This window comes from Sinohyriopsis cumingii, chromosome 8, assembly GCF_028554795.1.
Source record: "Sinohyriopsis cumingii isolate HCF-2022 chromosome 8, ASM2855479v2, whole genome shotgun sequence".
NCBI lineage: Eukaryota > Metazoa > Mollusca > Bivalvia > Unionida > Unionidae > Sinohyriopsis > Sinohyriopsis cumingii.
In genome coordinates this window covers 117,777,902-117,805,366 of record NC_142968.1, presented here as the reverse complement: position 1 = coordinate 117,805,366, position 27,465 = coordinate 117,777,902, and the positions used below count along the sequence as shown (strand labels likewise).

At 36.7% G+C, this 27,465-nt stretch overlaps 1 protein-coding gene across 1 annotated transcript; it reads left to right on the top strand.

Annotated features, from left to right (window-relative positions):
- The first annotated feature begins 2,947 nt into the window (after window positions 1-2,947).
- On the top strand, window positions 2,948-26,901 carry LOC149794486 (uncharacterized). Its single transcript, XM_089969123.1, has 6 exons — window positions 2,948-3,012; window positions 5,214-5,254; window positions 6,058-6,477; window positions 7,486-7,884; window positions 15,647-15,685; window positions 26,774-26,901. The coding sequence occupies exons 1-6, from the start codon at window positions 2,948-2,950 to the stop codon at window positions 26,893-26,895; spliced, it is 1,086 nt and encodes a 361-aa protein (XP_089825249.1). The 3' UTR covers window positions 26,896-26,901.
- Window positions 26,902-27,465: the final 564 nt, after the last annotated feature.

Sequence of the window (27,465 nt, the reverse complement as noted above, 5' to 3'; positions counted from 1 at the left end):
ATCTCAACAGTTGGCATCAGTCACGAACTCTTCGGGATCTACAAATACCTCCACAAAGACTGCTCGGTATGAACAGTACCATAGAGTCACGTACCGTGTACTGGCATCTCTCAGTACTTGCCAATGAAATAAACGTCTATTCACATTTTATAATCAGCTCCTTCTGCACAGTTTCAGTGGATAAAGTTAAAATTAGTTATATTCATTTTCCTAAAGGAAAGTACCACATAAATTGTACTGAACAAAGCAGCTGACTGGATAGGCAGTCCTACTCATGTTCAACTAGTTCTCGTAATACAATTTTTCCTCTTTGGAATGTGCATTTGAGTGTTGTTTGTTTTATTCAAGAAAGGGCATTTCTTTGCAAACGTTTAATGCCTATTAGCTCGTTATCCAGAGATGATCAGTTCAAGATGCTCAGACGATGTCGAACCCTGCTTGAATCAATATCTGTTCAGATATTTCTAAACATGTGGGTCTTAAAATAATGTTAAATTGACATTATCCATGGAACAAATCTATCCATGACATATACATGTAAGAAATTAATTAAAGAAATTAATTGTCAGTAATCATTTATCCGTACAAGGCTCGTAATGTGCTAGGGTAAGCTCAGCGCGTGCTTGCTCTTACAAAGCAATAAAAACAAGATGGATTTATGATTATAGTCGGCTTTTCGATTACGCCCGTTGATACATTAATTTTTGTCTCCAAATTTCTTTAAAAATGACAGTAGGCTGAGACAACATAGCATTAATTCAAATGTTAAAACGAGAAATGGTTACTGATGAGCACTGACGGACGCCAGTAAGGATCATGACGGGATAAATTGGTAGTGGACGAGAAGATCGGAAACCTCTATGTGCATTCAAATATGGCAAAGAATGAACCTGCTAGGACACTGTTTATTGTACCTGCCATGTTCAAGCAAACCGTTCCAAGAAATAAGCTATATTAAAAGTAACTTATATAGGCAGATTACTGAAACATTTTCTAATCAATCATCAGACAAGACCAGATAGTATTAAAACTAATGTACATTTTAGTAGTTTTCATTTAATTGTTGAGTTAAGTGTTGGGACAATCTTTAAAAAAATTCTATGCAGTTGTTCTACACACATTATAAATAAAACATATCAGCTGTTGCAGTAGTTGTGACATTAAACCTCTAAGATACTTACACTTTAAAAATTAATTACAATGAACACTTATCTAAATAGGGTATTAAATTTTATTGCTCATATGTTTTGTATCTAAACAACGTTGAGTTATAAAAAATAAAATGTTTAATTGTTTTCAAATGATTAACTCAAGGTCTAATCGTTGTAATCAGCGAAAAATTCCGAAGACCTTACTTTGTCCATTTTCTAGCATTGCAGTATGTTGTCCCACTCAACATCATAAACGAAGATATAAACGTTAAAGAACATATTCCCATAAAAATTAAATACTGAGAGAGAGCATGTCGAAAAATATATTTTAGTAGACAACGAATGAAGATTATTTTTTTCTATCAACATTTTTTCAATAAGAACCGCCAAATCAGTTCTGAACAAACCAAGAGAAAGGATTATGGGAGTCCGATCCACTTCATATACAGCAGACATGTCAGAAGGAATATTAAACATGACCATATTTATGAGGCTGACAACTATTACGACCCTATAACATTAAAATAAGTACTTGAAAAGAATGAGAACCAACAGGTTTTGTAAAATTCAACAAATAATATTTGACCCAGAATACAAAGTGAAAATGTTAACAAAAGGAACTTACGGTATCCAAGATCCCAAATAATCCTAGAATAGCAGACACAAATCGTAATAATTAAAGTTCTGAATAAACGTTAGTGGAAATTAAACGCTGGCAGTGTTTATGTGCCTATGGTGGCCCGTGTCGTAATGCTGTGCTAGCAGTCTTTTGTTGGATCACCCCCCCAAAAAATCCAAGAATATATCCTTATTTTAAATTTCACTGTAAATTCAAGTCTCTATTTCCAAGAATATTATTTTTAATGAGCACATTGTATTTCCAGTGAACAAAAAATTTAAATAAGTACAATTCCATCCCAAATGAACTACTGGACAAAGCAATAATACGTTTAATTCTGCTCAGATCTTAAAGCGCGAATGAATGATGTCTAGAAAAAACAAGAATTTATAGTCTCATACCTGAACTCGTCAGAATTAACATTTTCTAGAAACAGGATTGCCAATTTCGCTCTGGAAGGTTCTAGATCTTTACAACATAAAATCTAGTTATAATTAGATGTTTTTTCTAAACTTATAATTTAATATGTAGTAAACAACAGGCAGTCCTGGTATTTCATGGGGAATTTCCAAATATTCCGACTCAGACTGAGATAAACATGTTGTTTACGAAATGAAAATCAGTGACCGAGGTTTGGTAGAAAATTAACTTGGTTTTGGACAAAGTCAAATGAAAAATAAAGATTATAGCAATGTCAAAAAATCAAAATGAATACAACTAAATACAATCTAGCAAACAAACAATGCGAATTAATATACATAACACAACGTTGCGGATTAAGATTAGACTTCAAATGATCTAAAAGCATGTCCTTTTGCCATCGATGAGTTAATTAAAACAGTCATAAGGAAAACTAAATCACATTTTTATATTTTTTCTAGCGAAATAGCGTACAAACGAATCAGTAAATGTCCTAAAGGTAATCCAAGACTTCATTGACGAAGAAAAGAACAACACACAGACACACACACACACACACACACACACACTATATAATCATATTGTTGAAATGCACATTATTGAATTGAGTGGTTACAACATTTTCATGTCATAAGATATAAGTCTTCCAGAGAAGTCAGTCCATAGAAATCGATATATTCCACACTTGGGAAAGTAAACGGCAACCCAGTGGATTTGTGGACCATAGATGTTGTCCCTGCTCGAGTGCCTTTAGGTTATGGATGAGGAAGTTCATCTTCAGAACACACCACCAAGAAACTGTGCACGAACGGTGGGCAAAAGGTATTGACATTTCCAAGTATTGATCTTCACAGGCAATGCTAATTATTGACTAACAGCTTAACTTTTATTTAAAAAGGATCTGTCAAGAATGTAGGGTCACGTCTTTCAGCCAATTGCTTTGCAGAGTATTATCAAATTGTGCCTACAATATAACATTCACTGTGTTCTCCAGGGCCAGTATACCATGACAATATGGTCTTAAAATAAGTAATAGAAAAGCGAAAGAAGGAAATGCTTTGTAAAATTCAACAAATAATTTATTTCCCAAGAATACAATGTGAAAATGTAAAAAAGGAACTTAGGGTATTACGAATTAAATCCCAAATGATCATATAATTATAGACATAAATCGTACTGATCAACGTTCTCTGTTAACTTTAGTGGAGCTATAAAATAATTCTAACGCTGGAAGTGTTGATATACTTTTGGTGTCCCGTAAAATGGTGATGTGCAAACAGTCTTTTGTTGGATCACAATAATAAAACCCAAGAATATATCCTTATTTGAATTTAGAGTATAAATTAAAGTCTCTATTTCCATAAATCTTATTTTTGTGCACTTTGTAGTTCCAGAGAAGAATACCTTGAATTAAATAATTTGAATAAATAACTTCCAGCCCAAATAAAACACTGAACATAAAAGTAATACAACTGCTTCTGCTATGATCTTGCAACAGAAAATATTATTTTGTAGAAAAACAAGATTATATAGTACTTTACCTGACATCAGGTCACAATTAGCATTAGCTAAAAAAATATTTTCTGTTCTCGTATTAACTAATATGAGCACGGTTGCACTAATCACTAAAAACTAAACAATCTTGAATTGGCTGTCTAAGTATTGTTGTTTTTATCCCTGTAAGTAGTAGTATTTAAAAATGCCGGTTCCAGCAAAGTAAATGCCCTCTATCATAAACAGGTTTATTTTGATAAGAATCACTCCAGTTATGATACCGCCCTTGTGCCAGAACCAGAATCCCTCTTTTTGGCTGCCGTCCCCGTGACTGTCCGCCACTACTGTATTTAAAAATATCAGTTTCTGTATGTTTTATGTGGGCGAAGTGAAAATAGCGGTTTGGTGCCAACCCCGCACCCGTGTATTCCGGACTACTACCTCATCTTCGAAAAATCTACTGGGGTCATATAAATGCGGACTGGTGCTGGATTTTAATCAGGTGGACGAAAGTCCTTCCCAGGTCGATATGAAAGGATTAGAATCGTATTACTGCTATTATCACCGAAAGCACAAAACACGTAAGCGACTGCGTTTTAGTCATTTTTATGGGAGTCTTTCAATATTAATTGGCATTGTGTACAGTTGGAAAGGACACTATTCACCATGTACAATAGCGGAACGTACAGGTAAATTCCTCACATTTTAATGGATGTCCACTATTGCAAAATGATATTACTGCAACTTTTCAAGGTAAACGTCATCCTTCCACGACATGCCACAGCATTACATGTCAGTTCGTGATGACTACTACTACCTACTACATGAAGTCCATGGTGGAGAAGCCCACCACAGCAGATAATTGGAAAATCTGATTGTTGCTAAGGAATGTCAAATATGGCTTCAGTGCTCCAGAGTGAAAATAAAGAAATGACCATGTGTTGAATTCATGGAAATTCTTTGCAGCCAGTAGAGCATGCGTTCCTTCAAGGTACTGTTGCTTTATAATTACTAGCTTTAAAAGTAACATTTCCCAGCATGCACAATGCTAAAATAATTGGATAGCCTGTCGCCCGGGGCCACTTTAATTTTAGATCGGACACGTCCTGTATTTTAAGTGAGGTGCCCGTCAGGTTTGTCAAAATAAATCTAATTTGTCTGAGGATACTTGGATCGCGTTGCTGAAATGTGCAAATGTATTATCAGAGAGTGTCAAGCTAAAAGTATGATTTTGTACCACCCCCTCACCCTCTGATACGGTCGTGTTTCAATGAACACAATTTTCAGTAATCTTCAACAAAAAGAAACCACTTTCAGTATATGGCCATTACATGAAACATTTATAAACGGGAAACAGTCATGATTGGAGCTGATGTAAAACTATTCTTTTGGCAGTTTAAATAGCGGCAGTTAAAGTGAACAGGACAGATATAAATCACCATTTCATAGATTATTTAATCGCCCAACATTAGCTACTGAGATGCGTTTGAAGGCTGCATTGGGTGAGACCTTTGTGTTAATTTGCATAGGTATGATCAGGAAGTGGAACAACCTGTTATTGGTAAATCAGGTATGTTATATAGATGCATGTACAAAGGACAAAAGTTATTAAATGTCATTCCCTTGAATGTTTAGCCACATGTACTATATTTTTGACAAGTGTGTGAAGTCAGATTTTACTGTATATAAGGAATGCAAAGCATGATCATTTCAGATTTCAGTTGTCGGAATAGTGTTCAAGTGTAATTAAGTTTTTAAGCCGATTTAGAAAGCAATTAGCTATCAGCAAAGCTCAATATAAATCAACTTCAGAACTGATTTTTGACAGACGTTTACTTTGTGAAGCATGCAGGCCAAAGAAAAAATATGATGGGGGAGGGACTATTAGTTCTTGCACATACTACAAACAACGCATCGACATACCTAAACTTGGTTCTTACCAGGGTTCACACAGAGAATTCATCAGAGAAGACTGAACACCAGGACCATCCAGTCCCTAGTGAGTGTAGTGTTGAACACTGATGCATTACCATCAAACCCATTTGAATCCTATTGAATTTATATTCGAACTGTAGCTATTGCAACGTTTTGTGACAATATTAAAAAAGGGGAGAGTTTGGGCATGTGGAAATTGGAGTCGTGACTTTTGGTCAGGGCTTGTGAGTTTATTTAAGTAACCAGCCCTGTGTCTGTGTCAAAAAATATTTCTTTTAGTACTGATGCATGTTCAGCCATTTGTATTTAGTCTGAGATTTTAAGCTTTTTTCAAGACCACTATCTCTCCTACAAGACATAAAAATGCGAGAGTTAAAAATTTGGAACAAAAGCAATGGACTCCGAATCACTTAATTCTTATTGTATTTTTTGTTACAGTTGATGGCATTTCAGTGTCCTTGAACCCATCATCCATGGTGACAGGATCCAGTACTGAGAATCTGTTGACGAGTTTAAATGTGCAGTGTTCCAGCAGGGGAACTTCAGATATAGTCACTGTGTATCGCTTAGGACTCTTGCGACGAAAATTTACAGAGTCTGCTTTTACTAGCATTGCTTCAATGGGTTTTGATGGTTTGGCTGAACTTGAACCAACAGTTCCCTCTGATATTCAGACAAGATCACCAAATGTCACTGGAAGTCTTGATACGGAGCAAAAGTCAGTGGTAATGACAGTGTCCATAAATGCACAGGGGCTGGCATGTACTGATCAAGCCGAATTTCATTGTTATTTGACCTACTTGGATGTTAATCAAAATACTAAGACAGTTACTGACACTAAGAATTTTACAGTTATGTGTAAGTATGTGAATGTAATCTCGAATTTTTCTAGCCTAGTTTTATGACCCACACTCAATCCATCCCAAAACCTGCCCATTTTCCCAATTTGGGTGTCAGATTTCCCAATCTTAATTTTAGGAACTCTGTGCTCTAGACAACGATATCATTGGCAAAGAAATTACTATAATAAGTGTAGAATGGGACCTAACGAGTCAAATTAACCGAAGCGCGTGAATCATTGAAACTTTCAAGAATATTTTCTTTGTATCGTTTGTGAAGCGATTGTCAGAGTGCAAACAATTCATAATTCCCAAATTTGACCATATTATGGATGAAAATGACCCATTCCATTAACTGTAAATGAAAATGGTAGACAAATCCTTGATAATAACGCTTCGTTTGACATTATGCATTATGCGCTCTCTGTTTGATTTGAAAATTGTAAGTTCAAGATGACATGTTTTCAGAATCTGAGATTTCAGCATATAGTGAAGAAAACTTTTGAATAATATAGAATATATTTTGAAAAAAATGTGCTTAGAGCCATAAACTTCAGCTCCAGGAGGTAAAATGGACACTTCATTGAGTAATGACATATGTATAATTCTTATCGATCAGCATTATTTTCTTGTATTTTATTACAGCTACTGAGATGTCGTGGTATTATCACACCGTTCACATTGTACAGCAGATTTGCGCGTATGTCATGAAGGAAGAGAATAGTGATATGTTACAAAGCCGAGATGAAACAAAATAATAAATGTCATGAAAGAGATTTTGTCTCGCACATCACCATGGTGAGAAGTAGTCATCTCATTTCTGCCATCATTAAGATGTAATGTTGAAGTTTCTGATTATCGAATACAGGGAGAGGTATTTGTTGTGAGTCAGAATTTAATTTGACATCTGGGTTCCAATGCATTCCTGTGTTGTTTCTTTTTTATTTTAAACACGGATATAATCATACGAAAATGTACGTGAAACTTAGAAGAATATATTTTTTAACGTCTGGTGACTCTCTTTTAGCTGTGCCAACTGAAGTGTTCATTGACTGTCCTGAATACTATGATGTCAATGGGAATACGCTACAGCTAACCAACAATAGTGTGCTTAATGCAGGCACCAGAATCAAGTACAGATGTACTGCTAATGTTGGCAGTGTTCCAGAAGGAGAAATAATATGGGAAAGGTCATCAGAGATGGGATCAATGAATGCATTTATTCCCTACACTCCCACACAATCCACTGACATCGTACAAGAAGCTTCTCTACAAGATGGCTGCATCTATAGGCGGACATCCACCTTGTATTACAACTTGACAAAGTTGGATGAAGATGGCATCTCATTCCGTTGCAGAGCGCGGACATACTTGGGTAGTCAGCTGTATGAAGCACCGGCGAATAATCAGTACAGATCAGTTGCAGGTAACCAGTGAGTCTAATTTTAGATCTATTTTACCCATTTATTGTCTTTGCTTTGAGAACGATCACACAAAGTTAGCAATTGTCACAGCACAATCTAATTACTTCATCTTTGAAATACTAAGCATTTTCACATGTATAAATCGAAAGGCTTTCAAGTCATAAAAGTTTTCATGTTAAAAGAAGATATTTTCATTTTTTAACCCCTCGGAATAAATTGTATTTTTATAACATATAAGATTTCAAACTCTATAAATGTTTTACATGTAAAACTTACATAGCCATAATATCACTGGAATGTGCTGCACCACACTGGAGTTATTTTATCTTGATTGTTTCATTCAGTTTTTTATGTCACTCTTAAAATTGAATGAAATCACAGCCAGTGTTCAAAATGGATGCGAAATGCATTAGTGTGTGCCATATCATTGCTGAAAATATTCACCAGTATACTAACAAATTTTCATTAAATGTATATTTAGTTTGCATGTCAGTTTGAACTTGTGACTAGATTTACTGATATGTATTAATTTGTATTGAATGTAGACGTAAATTATGTACAAATTTCAACTTCATCATGCCTTGCAACTATAATCAATGAATCTCTTGAACAAATTTCAGAAACAACTTCGTTTTAATGTGATTTTTAAGTTTGAGATCTCAGCATGAATTTAATGAATTCGGTATTTTACTTCATAATTTGTTACTGATTGTATTTTTTTAAATTTCCTGGGTAAAGTGTAAACAAAACAAAAACCTACACTTACATATTATAACCAAACTGAGTCTTATTCATAAAGACATTAATTAAAAACGTGGTCTGCAGCTTGGTAAAGGCTTGATTTAGTGTGTGTTCAATTTTATGGCTGCGTTTGAGTTAGTGTTCTCACAGTGATACATACTATCAATTTAGACATGCAAAGAACATATAGGACTTAACCCAATTTCAAAACTTATATTTATGTAATGCTCCATCATAAACGTGGACTGTGCTTACAGCTGGAGTAACCTTATTGGACTAAATGCATACAAGTTTATTGTTTAACATAACTTTAGCACAATTAAATTTTCTTTTCTATGTAGGATTTAAAAGCAAGTCTGCATAATAAATTGAAAATGTGTTATATCTGGAGTGAACACTTAGGTCTGGGTTGGCGATTAAGTCATTTGTCTCAGATTCTGATAAGCGCTGAATCGTGTAAGTGAGCATTTAGATGTGCCGTGTAGATAACTAAACCAGTGAGTGAAAATTAAGTCACTTTAACTTACACACAACGGTCCATCGATTATTATTAATGTATGTGTTGAGTTCTTTGTTTTGGAAACTATTTCTGTGGAATCATATAAGTTGGCATGTAATTGGGTCACGAAGGGTAGTGCAGCCACCAGTAAAAGAGGACACTGTGACATATTTCATGCCTCAGTAATTTGTGCTACCTTTGTTTGGAACTCAGTTCCTTTGGGTTAATTTCATTTCATCCCTATAAAGTAGAGGAGAGATAATATACTGACCCATGTGACATTGTCGGCACACAAAAATATATGCATATTTAGATCGTCATTGTATCTCAACCATTCGTTCATCCTAGCGATAGGTTTGATGTTTCATTGCACCTACCTGCTGGGAGAGTCTTGAGACGGGGCTAACGTTGTACAGAAGTGTTTATTATTTGTATATTCTTGGTTACAGTAAAACTAATCAAAATTCAAACACGTACAAATAATTTGTTTTCGTTGATGGATGTTTTGAAAATCGTCTTTAAACAACATTTTGATGTTCCAATGTTTTAATTGCTGCAGAACAAATAGTTCATTATACAGCAAACTGGGAACTCTGAGGGTCCACGATTATAAACTAGAGGTCCTGGAAGGAATGACTCCCACTACAGAGAGTTTTCACAGCTCACAATAATTCTGTAACAAATAAACTAATGCATAAATAATGCTATGACTCTCTGGTCACAAACTAAGTAACATAAAGAAGCGAAACCAGCAAGAATTGTAAAACTCACAAAGAAATTAATGATCGAAGTTATAAATGAACATGTCAGAGGGCCTTACAGTATTATGAAGTTCTATTTAAGTCCGAATGAATGAAAAGTTCCGTATAAATTTCAAAATCGTAAATGTACTGGTCCGCCGAGAATCGTGACGCTGTCAAGATGGCGTTGTCCAGAACTCCTTTGAATAATTCACAACACTTTCAGAATATTAGTATAGTCCAAATAATGAGCACTTTCTATTTCCATGGAACACTCCAAACAAATGTGTTTCCTCTCGAATAATATATAAGTACAACATAAAACAGGTCAGCAGACTTACAACAGGAACACAGGAAATGAGAATGACTCAAAAATAGAATGAATATGATTCCTCATTTCTCTCCTTATATGCAGCGTCTATTATGACTATATGTCACAACATACGCTACGTGCATTCATGGCGAGTTGTTAAAGTTTCATTTTTAAGGGTGATCGCAGGTAGCTAGTTTGTTTTTAACGGACTATGACTGTTTCCGCTCTGCGGTTTCGTAATTTGCATTGGGTTGATTTTTAAAGAAAATTAATTTCCCAGATTTTGTTCACGTAATTAGGGCTAAGAAAGAATCTTTGCATATGTTACGTAGCGTTAAAAGAAGTTTTAGTTTCCTTTACAGCTTAGTCTTATTTGGATGTGTATCCATCAAAAGACCGCTAAATGCCTTTGTTCATTTTCACGTATAACCTTTCCTCAATTAATATATTTTATAACGAATCTATTATGCTTTCAGAAACTGGCATTGCCTAATCTGCAATATTCATTTTCCCTTTTCTAATAATTGCTAAAGTCTAGTGCACTTTGCACTAGTTCAAGCTCATTTTTCGATTACTTGAAATAAGCCATTTTGATCAGTGGTCCTGCTCTATACATCATGATTTCTATACTACCACATACAAATAAATTTCGGTCACAGTACCTGAAAGTAGCATAGAGGTCTGCCACCATCCTCTCCACTGTGCTAGTTGCAAATGCAAACTAAACCTTATACCTGTCCCTCTTCTAGAAGTACGCAATAACTGTAGAGCGGAACCATGTTGGTGGGATTGTGGAGGAATACATGTTTCTAACGTTGTGTGAAATTGTCCATGCATGGCGTACAGAAGGAAAGGCTTCCAGTAATAACAAATTACCAAACATTGTCATATGTGTGATGTGCTTATGATTCGCCAGGGGTTGATGGTGGAGGAATTGCGACTACGCTTCCATATTGTTCTTCTTTTAACTAAACTGCGGATTCAGTCGCACCAGTTTTGTTAATTTGCCGGGGGTGGGGTGGGGGGTGGAGCGAACAGAATACATTATGGTGCTCAAGGAGAGCTTAGCCGGAATTTATCATCCAGGTAGTCCATGGAGGACATCCCTTAAACACAATGTTCTCTGTAGGACTGCCGATCAAAGGCCCCTTCTAAATTGTTGGTTCACATCCCTGAACCATCTCAAAAGGGACAAAGGAGGGCACATAACGCCTTTTGAATAAAACTATGGTGCTGTTTATACTTAAGAAGGTTGTGTGTTTGATGTTATTGGGTCCATGTATTTTTGCTTTGGCAACTTCATCAATTAATGTGATTTTTATATTTAGTACAGGCCTCATGACGATTGAATATGTTAATGGGGTATCTGCCACCACACCGCCATTTGATTTAGGAATGGATAATTGTATACTTAGTTTTCTTTATATACAGATTGTCACCTGACTTATACCACAACAAAATGGACCTAAGTCATTTCCAATGGAAATTTCCACCAAATTAGTAAATTAGGTTAGGTCTGTTTTCACAAATTTTTGCAAATAGCCTGTAAAGATCAGGTAGACCAAAGAATTTCCAAGAGAAATACCAATGAAAACATATTTTAAAAATGACATTATCATTTGGCCCAAACTCCAATCACCTCAATTACGGACAAAGGTCAAACAAACAATACAAATTAAATATACATAACATAACCTCCAATATTAATTCCATAAATACCACTTCCATCCCCCCCACCCCCAACAAGGGAAGCTCTCTAACATTTACTGGCCATATTTTATGTCTATGTTATGCTCATTTTGTATTGCACTTTCTGTTTGCAAATATTTCCACTAATCAAAATTAAAACAAAGTTGACACACGTCGAAAATCTTTTGGTTCTTAGAGTTTTGGTATATCGACATTATAATTCCTGTATGAGGAGCTTAATCTGAACGTTTGATTGGTCTGCATTTATATGTGTGCGTGTTAGGAGCAACTGGCACGCTGGCACACTCCTCTAACCTGTTATGCGCTAACAAAATGGTGATGATGTAAGATAAATCGTAGTTTCCATAATATCTTTAGGTGAGGAAATGCCACGGTCTGTTGTATGATCACCAACACGCTGATCAAGAGTAACAACCGACGTGCCTTCTGTTCGCAGCTTTTTTCTTACGCCTGTTAGTTTTTATGACCGATCACTGTAATAAGCCAAATATATCTTTTCAAAGATTATATGAATTTTATTTTGATGAGTCTAGTGATAGAGCGTGTTATATACCCAAAAGGAAAGGTTATTGCCGACGATTTTTTCATAAATGGTCTTTGCCAAATACTGCACTGACACTATAGTAGCAGTCCCGTCCGCCGTCCCCCACCCACACCCACACGCACACACACCATGGTACTGCTTTCGTGTCTTGTTCCTGCTGCATCGAAAGTGCCATTAACCCTAGCTGGCTACGGGTTGGCTTAGGGTAATCTGTATGCATCTAATGGTCGGTCTCTACTTTGAATCTTCGTTCCATCCCAGTTTGGATCTTTCCATTTCAATGTGTCCCTTTGGGGTAGCTTTAAGGTACACAAAGTCTGGGAAAGTCACAGATGGTTAGAGCTGTTGAAAATCGCGACGGCAGTTCGGCGACGTTGATGCCTTTGCACTGGTGGTCCTAACGGTAAACCTAGACGGAGATCTAATTGTAAGGCTTTCGTGTGAGACGTTTGCTCTAACAGCAGTACTGTTATTATTTGCCACTAAGGCTTAAATTACACAGATTGAAAATGATGTGCACGCTAAGCCAATGCGTCTTTCTTAGAGATTAATGATCTAATCACATTTTTGGTGACAATATTATTGTCATTGATGTGCGTAAAACTGCCAACGTTTTGAAAGTCTTGCGCCGGTGCAATCCAAACGCATTTATGCCGTAACCTTACAAACTCACGTGATACTATCGGCCGCAAATTACACAGTTTATATGGTAGTACTGGTGCCCGTACTGAAAGCGTTAAGATCTACAACATCGTTGGAGCAAAGTTCGGCCTCCGGGGCAAACAACACCGATGGCACCTAGGCAACCGCAATGCTGGCGCAAAAAAGCCAGGACCACATCGATACATTGTTGTCCGACTCGTGCAGTCAATAATTCTTAATTTAAGTGGTGATAGTGCATTTCAGCATATTAATGTGCTTCTCATTTTAAATTCATATCGATAGCTCATGGATGCCGCAATCACACTGTGGTTTTCCATAGGAGATCGATCACATATCAACCGTAAGACTCACCAACAAAAGTAATAACTTGTGGCAGAGGACTCTTTGCTCCATCAATAGTGCTCCCAGGTGTATATATATCATCGAGGTGGACATATAGTCGCAGAATGTTGATAAAAGATGGGGTGCTGAGTGTCGTAGAAGTGTTTAATCCTACAAATTCCACAGCTGAGTCAAACTCTAAGATGATGGCGACGTGCAGTCCGTGATTCAGTATTGTTGATGAACGAAAGGATCATGATGCTGACCCTAACGGTCGTGACATTATAGTCCGCAGTAATGTCAGGCATGGAAGCATGTATTACTTTTACGAGCGTCTTTAGGTTGTAATATCCATCAGAAACGATGATAATCGACAGTTTATGTCATATGTGCAGAATAATATTGTTATTGCCAAGCTTATCCGAAACGTTGAACTTTCATGGTCTGTATGAAATCTCCAAGAGCGATACGCGTGTACCTGAGTCGGTGCATATTACCGGATTTAGAGAAACGGGCCAGCTAGAGGGTTGGCACATAAAACATAAACAGCAGAACCAGTACCACTGCGAGGTAGTGCCACAACTGCTTCGTTGTTATAGAGTCATACCACGGCGATGGTAGTGCCACAATTGCTTCGTTTTTAAAGAGTCAGCAAAATCTTTAATGATAGCGACGTAAAGAGAGATCGAGAGCAGATATTCGAACTGTTCCTCAACATTGACGTGTAAAGCGTGGGATGGGGTTTAGATCCGGACAAGATTTGTTGACATAGTCATCAAGTACGTGGTACCTTTCGTTGAGTGGAAGAAAAGTTTTGGCGGCTGGCCTCGCAAACCATATTCCCATAAGCTCTAGAAGCCGCTACTATGCACACACTGACTATATTCATATACAATAGTCGTGCGCAAGTTGTTTGCTCCGCCAGACCTCGGAAACCTCTCTTACCATGAGGCAATACTCTGCGGACTTCAGGCTGGGTATATGATGATTGCCAAACGCTGGTTAAAATGACAAGGACCGAACTTGACAGCCTAGATTTCGAAGAAACAGTAAAGACAATTATTACCACATCACTGAACGTATGGACACAGTATCTATTAACTTTAGAAGGCATCAAAACTTCATGGGCTATTATATCATTGTATCATATCACATATCCAAAACAAAACAACAACAAAACCCATGTTACAACTGTAGTTAATGTAGATAAACAGGATACACTTTTATTCACTTATTAAAGAGTTGTATATGTTTCCTAGTTGCTTCACACAATGATTATTATTAAAAAAATATAAAAGTATTATTTTTTCATATAGATATAGCCGGATAACTATTTTAAATTTACGTAATCTTGAATACATATAAGACAAATCTACATATAACTCAGAAAATAAAAATGATTTATAGTCTATTGTTCTATTTGGTAGGTTAATAGTCAGGCCAAATGAATATAACACACTTCTCTCCAGCAGAACGATGGCACAGTGTCTTTTATACAAATATCTAAAATGTATCAGCATACCGTGAAACCCTGTTTTTACTCCCCGTTAGATGGATAATGATGTGGTTAAAAAGAAACGGTTGCGCTACCATGAAGATATGACCCGTATATAGGTTTGGAAAATTAAAGTCCTATTTTGCCAGTGGATTAATGTAACATGTACTCTCAAATAATAGCAAGCACCAAGGGTACTTTCAATATTTTGTGAAAGATTAAAAATATTTGTTTTTTGTAAATAAACGTAACCCATTTGTCCCCAGAAAAGAAGTGGCAATGTGCGTTTTATTCACTTAACCCAGAGAGAGTTTTTCTCTCTTCGGTAACACTCTTAATTATTGTTATTTACAGAGAGACTAAAATGATGCAAACATTGTATGGATTATTATAAAATTGTTATATACTGTGTACAGTAATAATCGTTGCAGAAAAATGCTGACCTTTAGTTTTGAATAAAAGAATGATTGTTTTATATGCGAGTGTGAAATGTTGATGAAATTGTGGTGTGCTTTAACAAAACAAGTGAATAAATGTTCATATTTTATTTTATAAGAATTATTTTTAGTGACTGTGCTATATTGTGCTCAAGGCCTGCACCAAAAGCTGAAGTGAATAAGTGGAAGCGAACAAGCTCTACATCGACTAAAGCCCAAGATATTTCACGTGACATTTGGAAATCCGTAAAAGAACTTGCATTTGTAAAATTACTATTCACTTTTTGTTTTACTTTTTCAGCTCCTTCGGGTGGAACAGCACGACCCACTACACAACCAGGTAAATACATATATGAATATATACATAAAACTTGAACGGACGAAAAACATATAGATTCATTAGCTGATGTCAAGTCGTTCAACATATGATACTGAAAGGATTTCACAGATCTCTTAGTGTGTTTTATCGACAGGTGTTCTTTATAACGATGTAACAGTGAAACGAAAATCGACAAAATGAACCCATATACGTGTTTCGATTGGAAACAAGCTTGTGGGTTTTTGTCGCCAATATGTAAAGTGCCGTTCCTCATTATCATACTAACGTTTCTTACCTCTAGTTTACTTTTAAAGATACATTGCACCCCACCCACTTATCAGATGCAATTATATGAAGACCATGACAGTATATTTCATTTCGATTAATTGGCTCCAAAATGACGAATGAGCCACAAATCAACGAGTGATACTTTATACAAAAGATTAATATCAGTGGGTCTGCGTTGCACAAAAGTACAGTACAGATGTACAGAAATCACCGCGAAATCTGTTTGCAGAAACTGCTTTTATTACTTCAGATCATGTGTCCTTTCGTGGTATGTTTTAGGGATGTAGAATTTGTGGAAATGTCAATGTTAACTGCACAGTTGTCAAACGTTATAATTCATTTTTATGGCAAGTAAGCATAAAAAGGCGAATCTCTGAAACATACGTGGGGCCATGTCCACTAGCATCATTGTTGTCGTTATGTAAGAAAATAGAGAAACCAATTTACGACCCTTATTCATAGCTCTTGCTTCCGTAATTTTATGGTTTTGTGCGTCGGAATATCGTCGACTGTACACTGGAATCGTTGCCGGTGCATTAGGGATGAGACCACTAATTCATTTCATATGGAACCTAATGTTAATATAAAAAGTCTACTGCTAATGTATAAAAAATTAAATTAATTTCTTCATTTGATTGGCATACAAACTATACCTGCTTCCATTCATTGGAGGTAGATACTTTTTCTCACCATGAAATGCATGTGTTTCTCAGCATTTTCTTGCTACTCATTTTGATAAAAAGGACACTTCTTGGTTTGGACCAAATAACATAGCCCAACACTATGAGTCCATATGTAATTTTGTCAGTGGGAAATTAAGTACAATATTTAGAAAGGTAAACATTTGATTCTCAACTATAGTATATAGATTAAAGTTTATGAAACGTATAATGGAAGAATTAAATCCGCCGTGTTTTTATCTCCAACCAGTAGACCGGTTATTTGCCTGTAAAATAATTAGTGGTCCGATATGATTATGACTAGTGAATAATGTCAAATTAGTGCTGTTGTATACATAACTAGCGAAACAGATACTTGCAGTAGCAAGGGCAGTTAGTAGATTTGGACTTTTGAGCTTGCGTGCTTCCCACTTCCCTCTTTCGCGGGGGTATATATGTCAGAGCCTCCAGAGGCCTTTAAATCTCTCCAGTATACCCCAACCGAAAAATATGGGACCTTGGCATCCGCTAGAGCTGTCTCCACCAAAGTACTATTCCCGCACTAGCTAATCTTGCACTGACGAAAAGGTTGAGCCCCCACTCTGTGCATCAGCCCTTTCACATGCCGCTATTATGCACACACCCGACTAAGAGACATATTTGTTAATATGCTTACATCATGAACGTAGATAATCAATTATACATAGGCAGCACGAATGGCATTTGTTCGGAATTTGTTAAATGTTTAGTTAAAACATTACCATGGAAATATATCTTTTAATACACTTTATCTTCAGTTCGGCTATCACATCTGAGGAGTTTACATTATTTTTGTTTTCCGATAAGTCACATCGACGATGCACCACCAAAATCACAGTATAAGCAAACATGATTGTCAGCCACTCAGCCTCGCTCATAGTCCTAACACGGTTGGTGTTGGGACTCTCCATCTCCCTTCTCGAGAGTGTGCTTTAAACTGGCCACAATATGTATTCACGTAAATGCAGCCGCACGTAGGACCCCCATTCCCGATTAACCCTGTCCCAAAATTTGGTGCATCCTGGCTTAAAGGTTTGATTTAGCTTTCTCGTAAAAAGTAAAATGTAATAAAACATACAAACGTGTGCGTGTTCTTTTCTCTTTGACGCTTTTGTACCTGTTAGCCTCGCTTGCACTGAATTGTGGAATTTACGTAATAAAACAGGTCCGCGATGTTCATGAGCGGTATTGTTAGTTTATCGCCTTGTAGTCCAGAGTTGCTGACCATACTCAGGAGAGACGTAGCACGTGAGGCAGCTAATACTCACCTAAACGCACTTAAGAAAGAACAAACAAGATACAAACATAAAACCAACAAGCAATTAAACAAAACACACAATAATAAACAAACAGTAATCCCCAAGACAGACGAATTCTATCAGCAACAGTGATGTGTCCTTCGCGAAGACACTATACTCCAAATGCTTCGACACTAAACAACCAATTTGTGTTGCTGTGCGGTAAAGCGCCAGACTAAACCAAAGCCTTATTTAAATAGCCAAAATTCTTTTTCTCGAGCTTATTTAAAAGACATTAGTACCTGAAATATTTTCTCCATGACTGTTTTTAAATCCGACATACATTTTCACTGTAAGGAAGGAGAATTTTTTTTTTCAAAAGGATTGTTGTCCTTCTAAAGAAGATTCTACGTTATAAAGGTAACCTTTCCTAATAGAAGAAATATTTCCCCTATCAAGGAAACAGTTTCCCTATAGAGGCTTCAGTGCGACGGAAGTCTGACTACACAAATGCGTTTCATCTGGAAGAGCAAGCGGTGGGATTGCATTTAAAAAAATAGACAAGTAATGTTGTGCTTTTTAGGATCTAACAGGTTTGTGGTAAAAATGCGTATTTACTTATTGCATCCAGTTATAAACTGCTCAATAGCAGTCGGAACTATGGATTATAAATGTAAAGAACCTAATATATAACAAAATAGTAAAGTTTCGAGAGGGATTGAGATGTCAGTCATAGCTATTTATAGACATTGAGCCTAACAGTATATGTGCTGATAATTCAGCACCGCTGTCTAACAGAAAATAAGAGAATCTATGTTTGGGTTTTGCACCGAGACAAACAGTGTGCGAGATCAGTTAATGGTTGTGTGTGTGTGTGTGTGTGTGTGTGTGTGTGTGTGTGTGTGTGTGTGTGTTTATGTGTATGTGTGTTTGTTTATGTGTGGAAGGAGCGCAGCTGACTACATTGATTTTCGTGGCAAGGTAGTCAAGGATGATACAGATGGTCTTTTGCACAGTAAAGTCAATTGCTCAGTATCCGGTATAACGGCCGGTACTGAGTCATCGCCTCATCATCTTGTCATGAGAATGTTTGCATCTCATAATTGATCAGGATCATCATTGATATCAGTCCGCTGACCTTGCAAATCGTTAGCGACAGATCTAACAGGGCCCAGATTACCGGCTTAGCAAGCATGTCTATGGCGTAGAGGCCTGGCTAGATAATTAACATACTCTCCAGATCGATAGCGGTCGCCAGTGAAACAAACTGACGCCATTTACATGGTGTTAACCAGCCGAATAGGTGATAGATTAAAGGCCGACATGAGCTCCCACAGTTGAACATGGTGAACATTTGAGTGAAACAAACATACACAACCGTGTTTAAAAGTAGAATTGGCTAGACACACTAATACAGTTCTGGAAAATGCAAGTAAACTTGGTCCTATGGTACGCGCGAACGGACTGTTGGGAAGTTTGATGTTTACCATATGGCAAGAAAATGTTCTCAGATCTCTTGGGTTCTCATTTGCATGATGGGAGTTTGTCTGCCTCTGAGAATCGCATAACCGCGGAGACTATGAATGCATTTTTGCGGAGTTTGAGATAACTCTTTATACCAACTGCCGCCACAAAATATCGACTCCTTACGTCGGTGTAATCAAAATTTAGGAACCCGTTTTCCAATATTGTTACGACTGTCTTCTTTACAATGGCTCATCCTATGGTCTTTACAATCGTAGCATTGGCATCAACCGATATCACGCTGATATTAAAAGCCAAACCGGCCAAGTCAGGCACGGTTAAATCAGTGACTCAAAAGTTTGGAAATTGACAAACAGCTGCTGGATTTGGCCAATGGTGATTGGATTATGGTTGATGACCTCTCTTTGGCCATGCGCCTTAATGCCAAGTAGCTCGCGATACATCATGAATGAGTTAATCTACGTGCTGTATTGAGAGGCTATGTTCCTTGAATATTGGATAATTGGAAACTCTACCTATACTATAGTAAAAGATGCAAGAAAGAGGATATGACAATATTTTTACCATTTGTTATGAGCACAGATACCTAAAGATGTATGATCTCCAAAGTGCAACTTGGATTCCATTATCAAAGGAAAGCGGCGCAAAAAGCGTTACCCATATGCACCTGCGATCATTTGTTTCCGCAACTAACACGTATAACATCATTGTTGGCGCTCTGTGTACAAGGTAAGACTGCGCTAGTCAACTTGTCCATCAGCCACATATCCCTGTAGATATTGCAAAGATAAATATATTCAATGCAGGCCACTTCGTTTCCCGATAGCTTTATGGTGATCATTCTGACGATGGTGATGACACGTTCTTTTGCATTTGTACGGTTGACGTCAATACGCTATCAAATCAATTGCAAATGCCAGCTTAGCAGTACGTGGCACAATAATATTGTAGGTGCCGAGGTTAGGAAATCTAAAAACAAACATCTGGTTTTGGTCTACGGTACGGCTTAGAATTTTCTTTATCCTAAGCGCGCTGCGAAGAGTGTTAAATGGGTCTTTATCCATATTGAGATAAGATGTGCTTATGAATATTTTAACAAGTTAGATGTTGGTGGAGTTACTTGGACCTCATGTAATGCACTAACTTGATAAACGTGGTAAATCTAGTTTTGACTAGTTAAAATTTGTTCAATCATCAAAGAAAGAGGCTATACAATAGTATATGAAACAGCAGAAACTACAATTATTGATCCTTTCACTAATTATTGTTAAATTATAAATTAATTTGAAGCCTGTACAACCTACGTGGGGACCATCCAACAGTTCTTAAGATCAAAATTGGCAACAAAACGATTATCGGCTTGAAACCTTCTTTAAAGATAATAACATTAATACAATGTCTATACCGTGTATAGTGTAGGAAATAGTATACCGAAACTCTGGAGGTATGTTATTCCTCTCGATTACAAAAATGTGAAGTTTGCTAGGCGGTACAAACTTTCCATACTAGAATGTAGTTATAGGAGAAGTATATATGCCAGGAACAGTTTTGACAGACCAAAAGAGATAATAAAAGAACAATGACAAAAACTAAACAGCACACAAAATGTTGTCCGTTTTAGATGAGCTTCCATCAGACAAAGGTAGACTGACATAGACCGAAGTACGTACATCATCGGGATCTGAGGACATGCGCTAAAAGAAGCAGCTTCATAAATATCTAGCAATGTTATACATCAAGAGACAACGTTCACCTGATTCTGCCAGAGTCCAGCTCGATTTGTCCTTTTTATCTGGTTACGTGTCATATTTTCCCCTTCGTTTGTCCAACTATCCCTCAAAGTTTAGTTACATTTACCTTTCCATACCTTCAAACACTGGGTTCCGATGCACCTTCTAAAAAATTTGGTTCTTGCAAAACGAAAACATACGGGATCGAGACTGCGAAATCTGTTCTTATTCCTTCAGACGTACTAAGCAATGCAATGAATTTGCTTATAGTGGGACATTTTGTCAATCGGGACTAATTGCCAGAGCAGTACTGTGCATCACTCGATTGCTATATTTCGAAATATATGATTAGAACACAATCATGTTGGTTGACATATTTACACTCGATAATACATGTTTTGGTTCTGCGAGGAAGTGGATCACCGGAAATAGCACCTGGAAAACGTCTACAGAGTGCAGACCGATATTTAACTTGAGGACGGACCCATTTTTGTGTCATTTTTTCTTGACCGTTGCTGTCTAATTCAAATGAGAACTGTACGTCTGACATTTGACGGGGAAACGCCATTTGGGATGAGTGTTAGTTGGTGAGGGTTTACTGTGGAATAGCTAAAGTTGAAATAGTCTGTATGCATGAATTGTACTTTGCTCATCTGTATTCTATATTATGTTGCTTTTAAGCCCTTTACTGAAAATGAAGGAAGACACAATAATGTATGTATGTATGTATGTATGTATGTATGTATGTATGTATGTGTGTACATATTTATGTGTTCAGTGAAGAATGTATGTAGATTTTAAATTGTTTATAGGTCTCTTTTTTCTTGTTTTTATGGCACAATGCAACACCTGAATTACCTTAAAGGTTTCTGTTTGATCTAGTAGGGAGAGTCCTTGTATCTCAGACAAATGTGAAAACGGCGATGGAAATCTCTTATTTATTTTCAAATGTAGTATATAGCATTTTTAATGTGAATGGGACCCTCGGTGATAAATGCTGAAACAAATATGTATTCGTATGTATACGTATGTATTCGTATACTTTTCCTTATTTGAAGTATTATATATCACATACAATTGCTGAAAATATTGCATTATTTAATGCAATTTTATATCAGTAAGTCAGAACTGTGAATTAGGTCTTTCACACAACATGTTTAATTGTTGTGTCATGTGCAACATTATGATGACCATCTGTGAAACTAAAGTCACACCTAGGCAAGGTATTACTTGTAGAGGTAAAAAATGCATAAGTCTCTCCTTGTCTTGAATAGCCTTGGTTCCGCATCGGGATTTTAACACATTGCATAATGTTAAAGGTTAGAAATATATTTAACGTTATGACTACAAATCCAAACCCCTTGAAACGATTCACTAGATCCGTTGAATGTTCTATCCACCATTAACCTACTCATTTTATATATCTCCAATAACCCCTGCCCCCTCATCATGCTTATATAACAACAATGATTATTACGATATAATTTGACTAGGCATTGTTAATAATGAAACTACACGTACTTTAATGTATATATGCAGAAGTATATGCAGTTTCCTAACATCGATCCCATATAAAGACGTTGCATCTTATGGCTGTGTTATCTGTGAAGACATATTGAGCAGGAGAGTAGTCCACTTACTGAATCAAACCTCAGCTGAAATTTATATACACACCAAAGTAAAATTTAAAAGAAAATATGAAGATGTTTTAACTATAATTTATAATGACTGTTGAAAGTTTTTCAGGTATTTATCTCAACAACAACAGCATGACTCTTTCCATACCACCAGCAGCATCAGATTACATGTTGCAGATTTATGTTCATATTTCAGAAATTCAGATATATGATTGCATGTGTCACGTGTGACATATCATGTTAACTGGAACCATTGCCATTTAATTACTTGTATATTCAGTGTCTTTTACGGTAGACATGGCCACAAGTTCAATATATAGTCCCTAAATACCACAAACATTTATAATCCCTAAAATCACAACCAACACTAAATAAACTTTTATTTTGAATTAACTTTTATTCATTGTATCTCATTTTCATATGCTGTATGGCTGCTACCAGAAAGAACAAAAGAGAAATAAAATTACAAAACTAACAACAAAGACAATGTCAACGAAAAATATATTATTTAGAGAAGAGAAAGGAAAAATTCTCATTATGTTTTTTGCGGAATGGACAGGATAGGATTCGGGGGCTCTTTGAGGTTACCGTGTATTCTATGGACGCAATTTTACTTTTTCCCATGTTGGAAAGACCTGTCAGCTATCACCAGGCTTGCAAACGGTTTCCTCATCTTGGCGGGTTACATATTCCTTCACCGTGTTACTGCAGTATCCAAGTTTTGTTTTTCACAGCGTCTTGGTCTTGCTTATAGGCTGCCAAATCCGTGATACTTTTTGCCTCTATCTTTGTTAAAGTCACCGTATAGGAGGGGGTAATCTTCCGTGAAATCAGTCGTATCGTAGAGGTCGGCATCTTCCTCTATGTCTCTAAGTTATACGGCTTATGCCAACTGAAGCAAGTTGTAAGCGCCACACCTACAACTTCTTCGGTGCCGCAGGGAAAGCCCCCGGTAATTTCCTCAATGCGATGGGTCTGATGTAGTATCTGTATGCGCCAATCGATGTGGAGAGTGGGACTCGCAGTGCCACAGCTTTGGTATGGTGGCTGAATTCGCATATTATTTTAAACAGATGGGAACCCCTGGCCTGCCAGTCATATAATACCTTGATCAGGCCTCCAATGGGTGGTTGATCGGCGGCCTCGCCTGGGTTCGTGAGAGAAGAGTCACAGGTAGTACTGGTAGATACCCATCTACCTCCCAATATTCTTATCACTAGAAGAAAAGGTATGTGAGTCCATTGGAAGTCTTACGTTATAACGCCATGTCTTTAAAGTACCTGTTAAACAAGCAGATCACGAAGGTTCGGGCCTTGCTTGCTACAGGGGTGGAGGTCCCTGTGGAGTATGTGGCAGGACGAATAAAACGACCCTGCCCTGCAAACGGCACGTATGATGCCACCCACTTTCAACGATTTTACGGCGTCTGCGAGCCGGCATGTTAGGGGTTATGTCACACCATCCGCAGATGCTTGAGTCTCGAGTAAAGAGACAATACACATTTCAAACACGTTGGCAGCCTTCAACTTTGTTTGCATGTGGCTATAGTATCTTGTCGTTATCTCACTGGATCAATCCATTGTTTCATGTTCAGAGGCGAGTGGCTAGTCTTTTGTATGCACCCCATACTGGTTTAATTTGCTACGTGTGGCTGTGTGGGTATAGTGAAACTCCTTTCTCTGTGTGAGGCTCTCACTGAATAAAGTATGCCATAGATCAGTTTTGACCGTCGATCTCGCTACACCCTTTACCCTCTAGGATTCTATGCTGCCTTTTTTACAGGATATAGTACATCTTTGGACGTAGACCTACAAATTCGACGATAGTAACTCAGTTAAATTCGCCAGTGAGCTTTCATACCACCTTTGTGTTAAATTCACCGTGTAAGAGGATGAACTTCCGTGAAATCACTCGTATCGTATAGGTTGACATCCTCTATGTCTCTAGAGTTGTCTTCTCTCTCTATCCCCGGCAGCAGGCTCTCGGTATCGGTGTAGGACAGCTACATGTTGACACCTTAACGAGCGTTAATATTTGGTTATTGTAAAAGTCATGCATTAAATATTTTGATAAATCCAGAACGGTCTGGCCAGTATAGATAAGAGTTACGTTTGAACCTGGCTTTGGTAGAACGTACAGCCACGAGGCTATCATCAAAGCTCTTGAAAATCGTGCAGCTCTTCCGGATAGTCCAAGAAGACCTCGAGTATGGAATCCAGACGTTGTAATGTCATAGACCTTCAGCGGAAACTTAATGTTGTCGAATAGACGAGTTTCCTGATATGTACTGTAATAGCTTTGACGATTGGTATAGTCGTCGGTAGGGTAAGGGGCGGAAAGAAAGGCCCATTTGTGATATCGGGGGTAAATGAATCAATTTAAGAAGGCCAATTTATGTTCAGTGTCAAAGTATCAGTTGATGAACAGATAATTGTTAATTCAAGTTACGAGTTACAGTACAGCTAAAACTATATATTTATTTGTTATGTCTAAGATGCATGAAACTGTATAAAGCATGTGTACCCTCTCAAATCTTAAAAAATAGTTTATATTATTTGATTGTATAACATCATCACCCATGTGTTGGGATGCCTTGAACATCATTATCAGTATCAGAAAAAACACTAACAACAGCAAAACAAACACTACAACTTTGCAACAATAACAAACAATGCATCGACAACAGCAACAGCACAGTTTTAAGCCAATAAATACCACTATAGATAGTTGAAGCAAATATATATTTCCACCTGTTTGCTGCAGGAAACTCGGGCAGTTGCTTACTTAGGCACAATATATGATTTTCCATATATTTCAGCACAGGCGATTATGAAAAATTAAACATTGTGTTTTACCGTTTAAGATTTGCTGCCTAGGCTCAATCGAGTCAGAGTATACAGACAAAAATATTGGTCACACTATAACTTATATATCTCTATAGTGCAATTGTCAGGAGAGAGACGTTTTGAAAGCCAAAGAGTCAAGTATTTGACTGATAGAATGACACATCAGAAAAATACTCCATACTCTCATCCCATACAATATTTATGGGGAAAATGATAACCAAGTTTCGACAACAAGAACTCATCTTTATATAAGACAAAGTTAATGTATTTTTTCACTTGCTTCTTATGATAAGCAAAAGAATAAAAATCTAATCAGTGCTTTATGAATAAGATTGTACTGGCCTCTGGATATGACTTACTTGGGTTTAAAATGTCCACAATAAGTTATTCGGTTTTGTTCGGTTACGAAAACGTAATATTTTAAAACTCATAGATCACAACAATTTATTACACTTAGGTATACCATATCAATACCTCTTTGTATGACTCGGAGAGGGTTGGTATGGGGCAGTCCCTTATGTATTCCACTAATTCTATCTCTAAAACATATGTTTCTTTTCATTATCGGAGTTTATAAAGTTGATTGGTTATGATGCCAGGATAGTTTGCAAACTTCTAATTTGCATAATAATTATCAGGCTGTATGTTCCTTAATCATTTCATCATTAATTTGCTTTTTTCATTATAGCAAATGTTTTGGAATGGATGCTGATATCAGTAGTTTTTAAATTATTGAGTAAATAATTTATTGTTATCATATACATTATTTAAAGTAAGATATTCTCGTAGACGAACAAAGTCCGTTGAGCCCACTTCAAGTGATATCAGGACTAAAATCATACCATCATTGTTTGAGTGGACAAATGTAGAGAATATATATCAATGACTCTGTAGCCCATAAATCTTGAAAAGTCTTCTGAATTAAAGTACGATGGAAATATCGGACTAAATTATAAAAGGAATTTGTTTCGGTATAGCGTTGGTGTTTTTGATTCTTTACATAAAATTCAGTTTAGATGGGGTGACAATGTCAATATGATCAATATATTTACCTTTTGCTGGCTTCTGGAAATTTCATAATGAAAACTGTCTCGTAAAATATTTTATGTATGTAATATAATACCATTTTGCAAACTTTAAGATAAATTTTCCAACTATTATTATTATTATTATTTAAATTACTAAAGGTTCAAATAACAACAGCTCCACTGTGTTAGCTATCGTACTTGGACTGGTGGTGGGAGTCTTTGTTGTCGTGGTTGTAATCCTGTCCATATGTCTACACCGATACCGCAAGTTGGCAGGTTAGTTTGTGTACCACACGATTTTAACGCACAATTATTTTCTCAGCTCAAATAACTGATTTAGGAATTGAGAAACTGATAAAACATGAACACTATATAACTCATCAACCTCAAAATTCATTATAAACATTTGGAATTGCAACTGATATTAAGGATGGAATTCATGATAACAACTAACAACACACACTTTTCCCTTTCAAAATATCTTTTCTTCGTACCCACCTTCTGCTCTGGTGAATCAACTATATTAATGCAACTTCGACTCTTACTATTGCTGCTGCTACAAAAACACATTGAAATTTCCTTTTGCAGAATTGCAGAGTCAAGAACAAAGGTAAGTTAAAACAATTTTGTGGTAAGAGGGTCGTTGTATTCTTTCTCCAATAATCTAAATTTACAATGAAATACATTTTTTGATTACTCCTAACATCTAGATCTATGGAATGAAGAAAATTATCGAACAAATATTCAGTCATTCATAATAATGTTTCTCATACTCCCTTCTACAAGACTCCTGCAACTATGTCCGTCTGTTCTTCCAGGTTGTTTCTTCTTTGATTTTAGTAACCTAATGT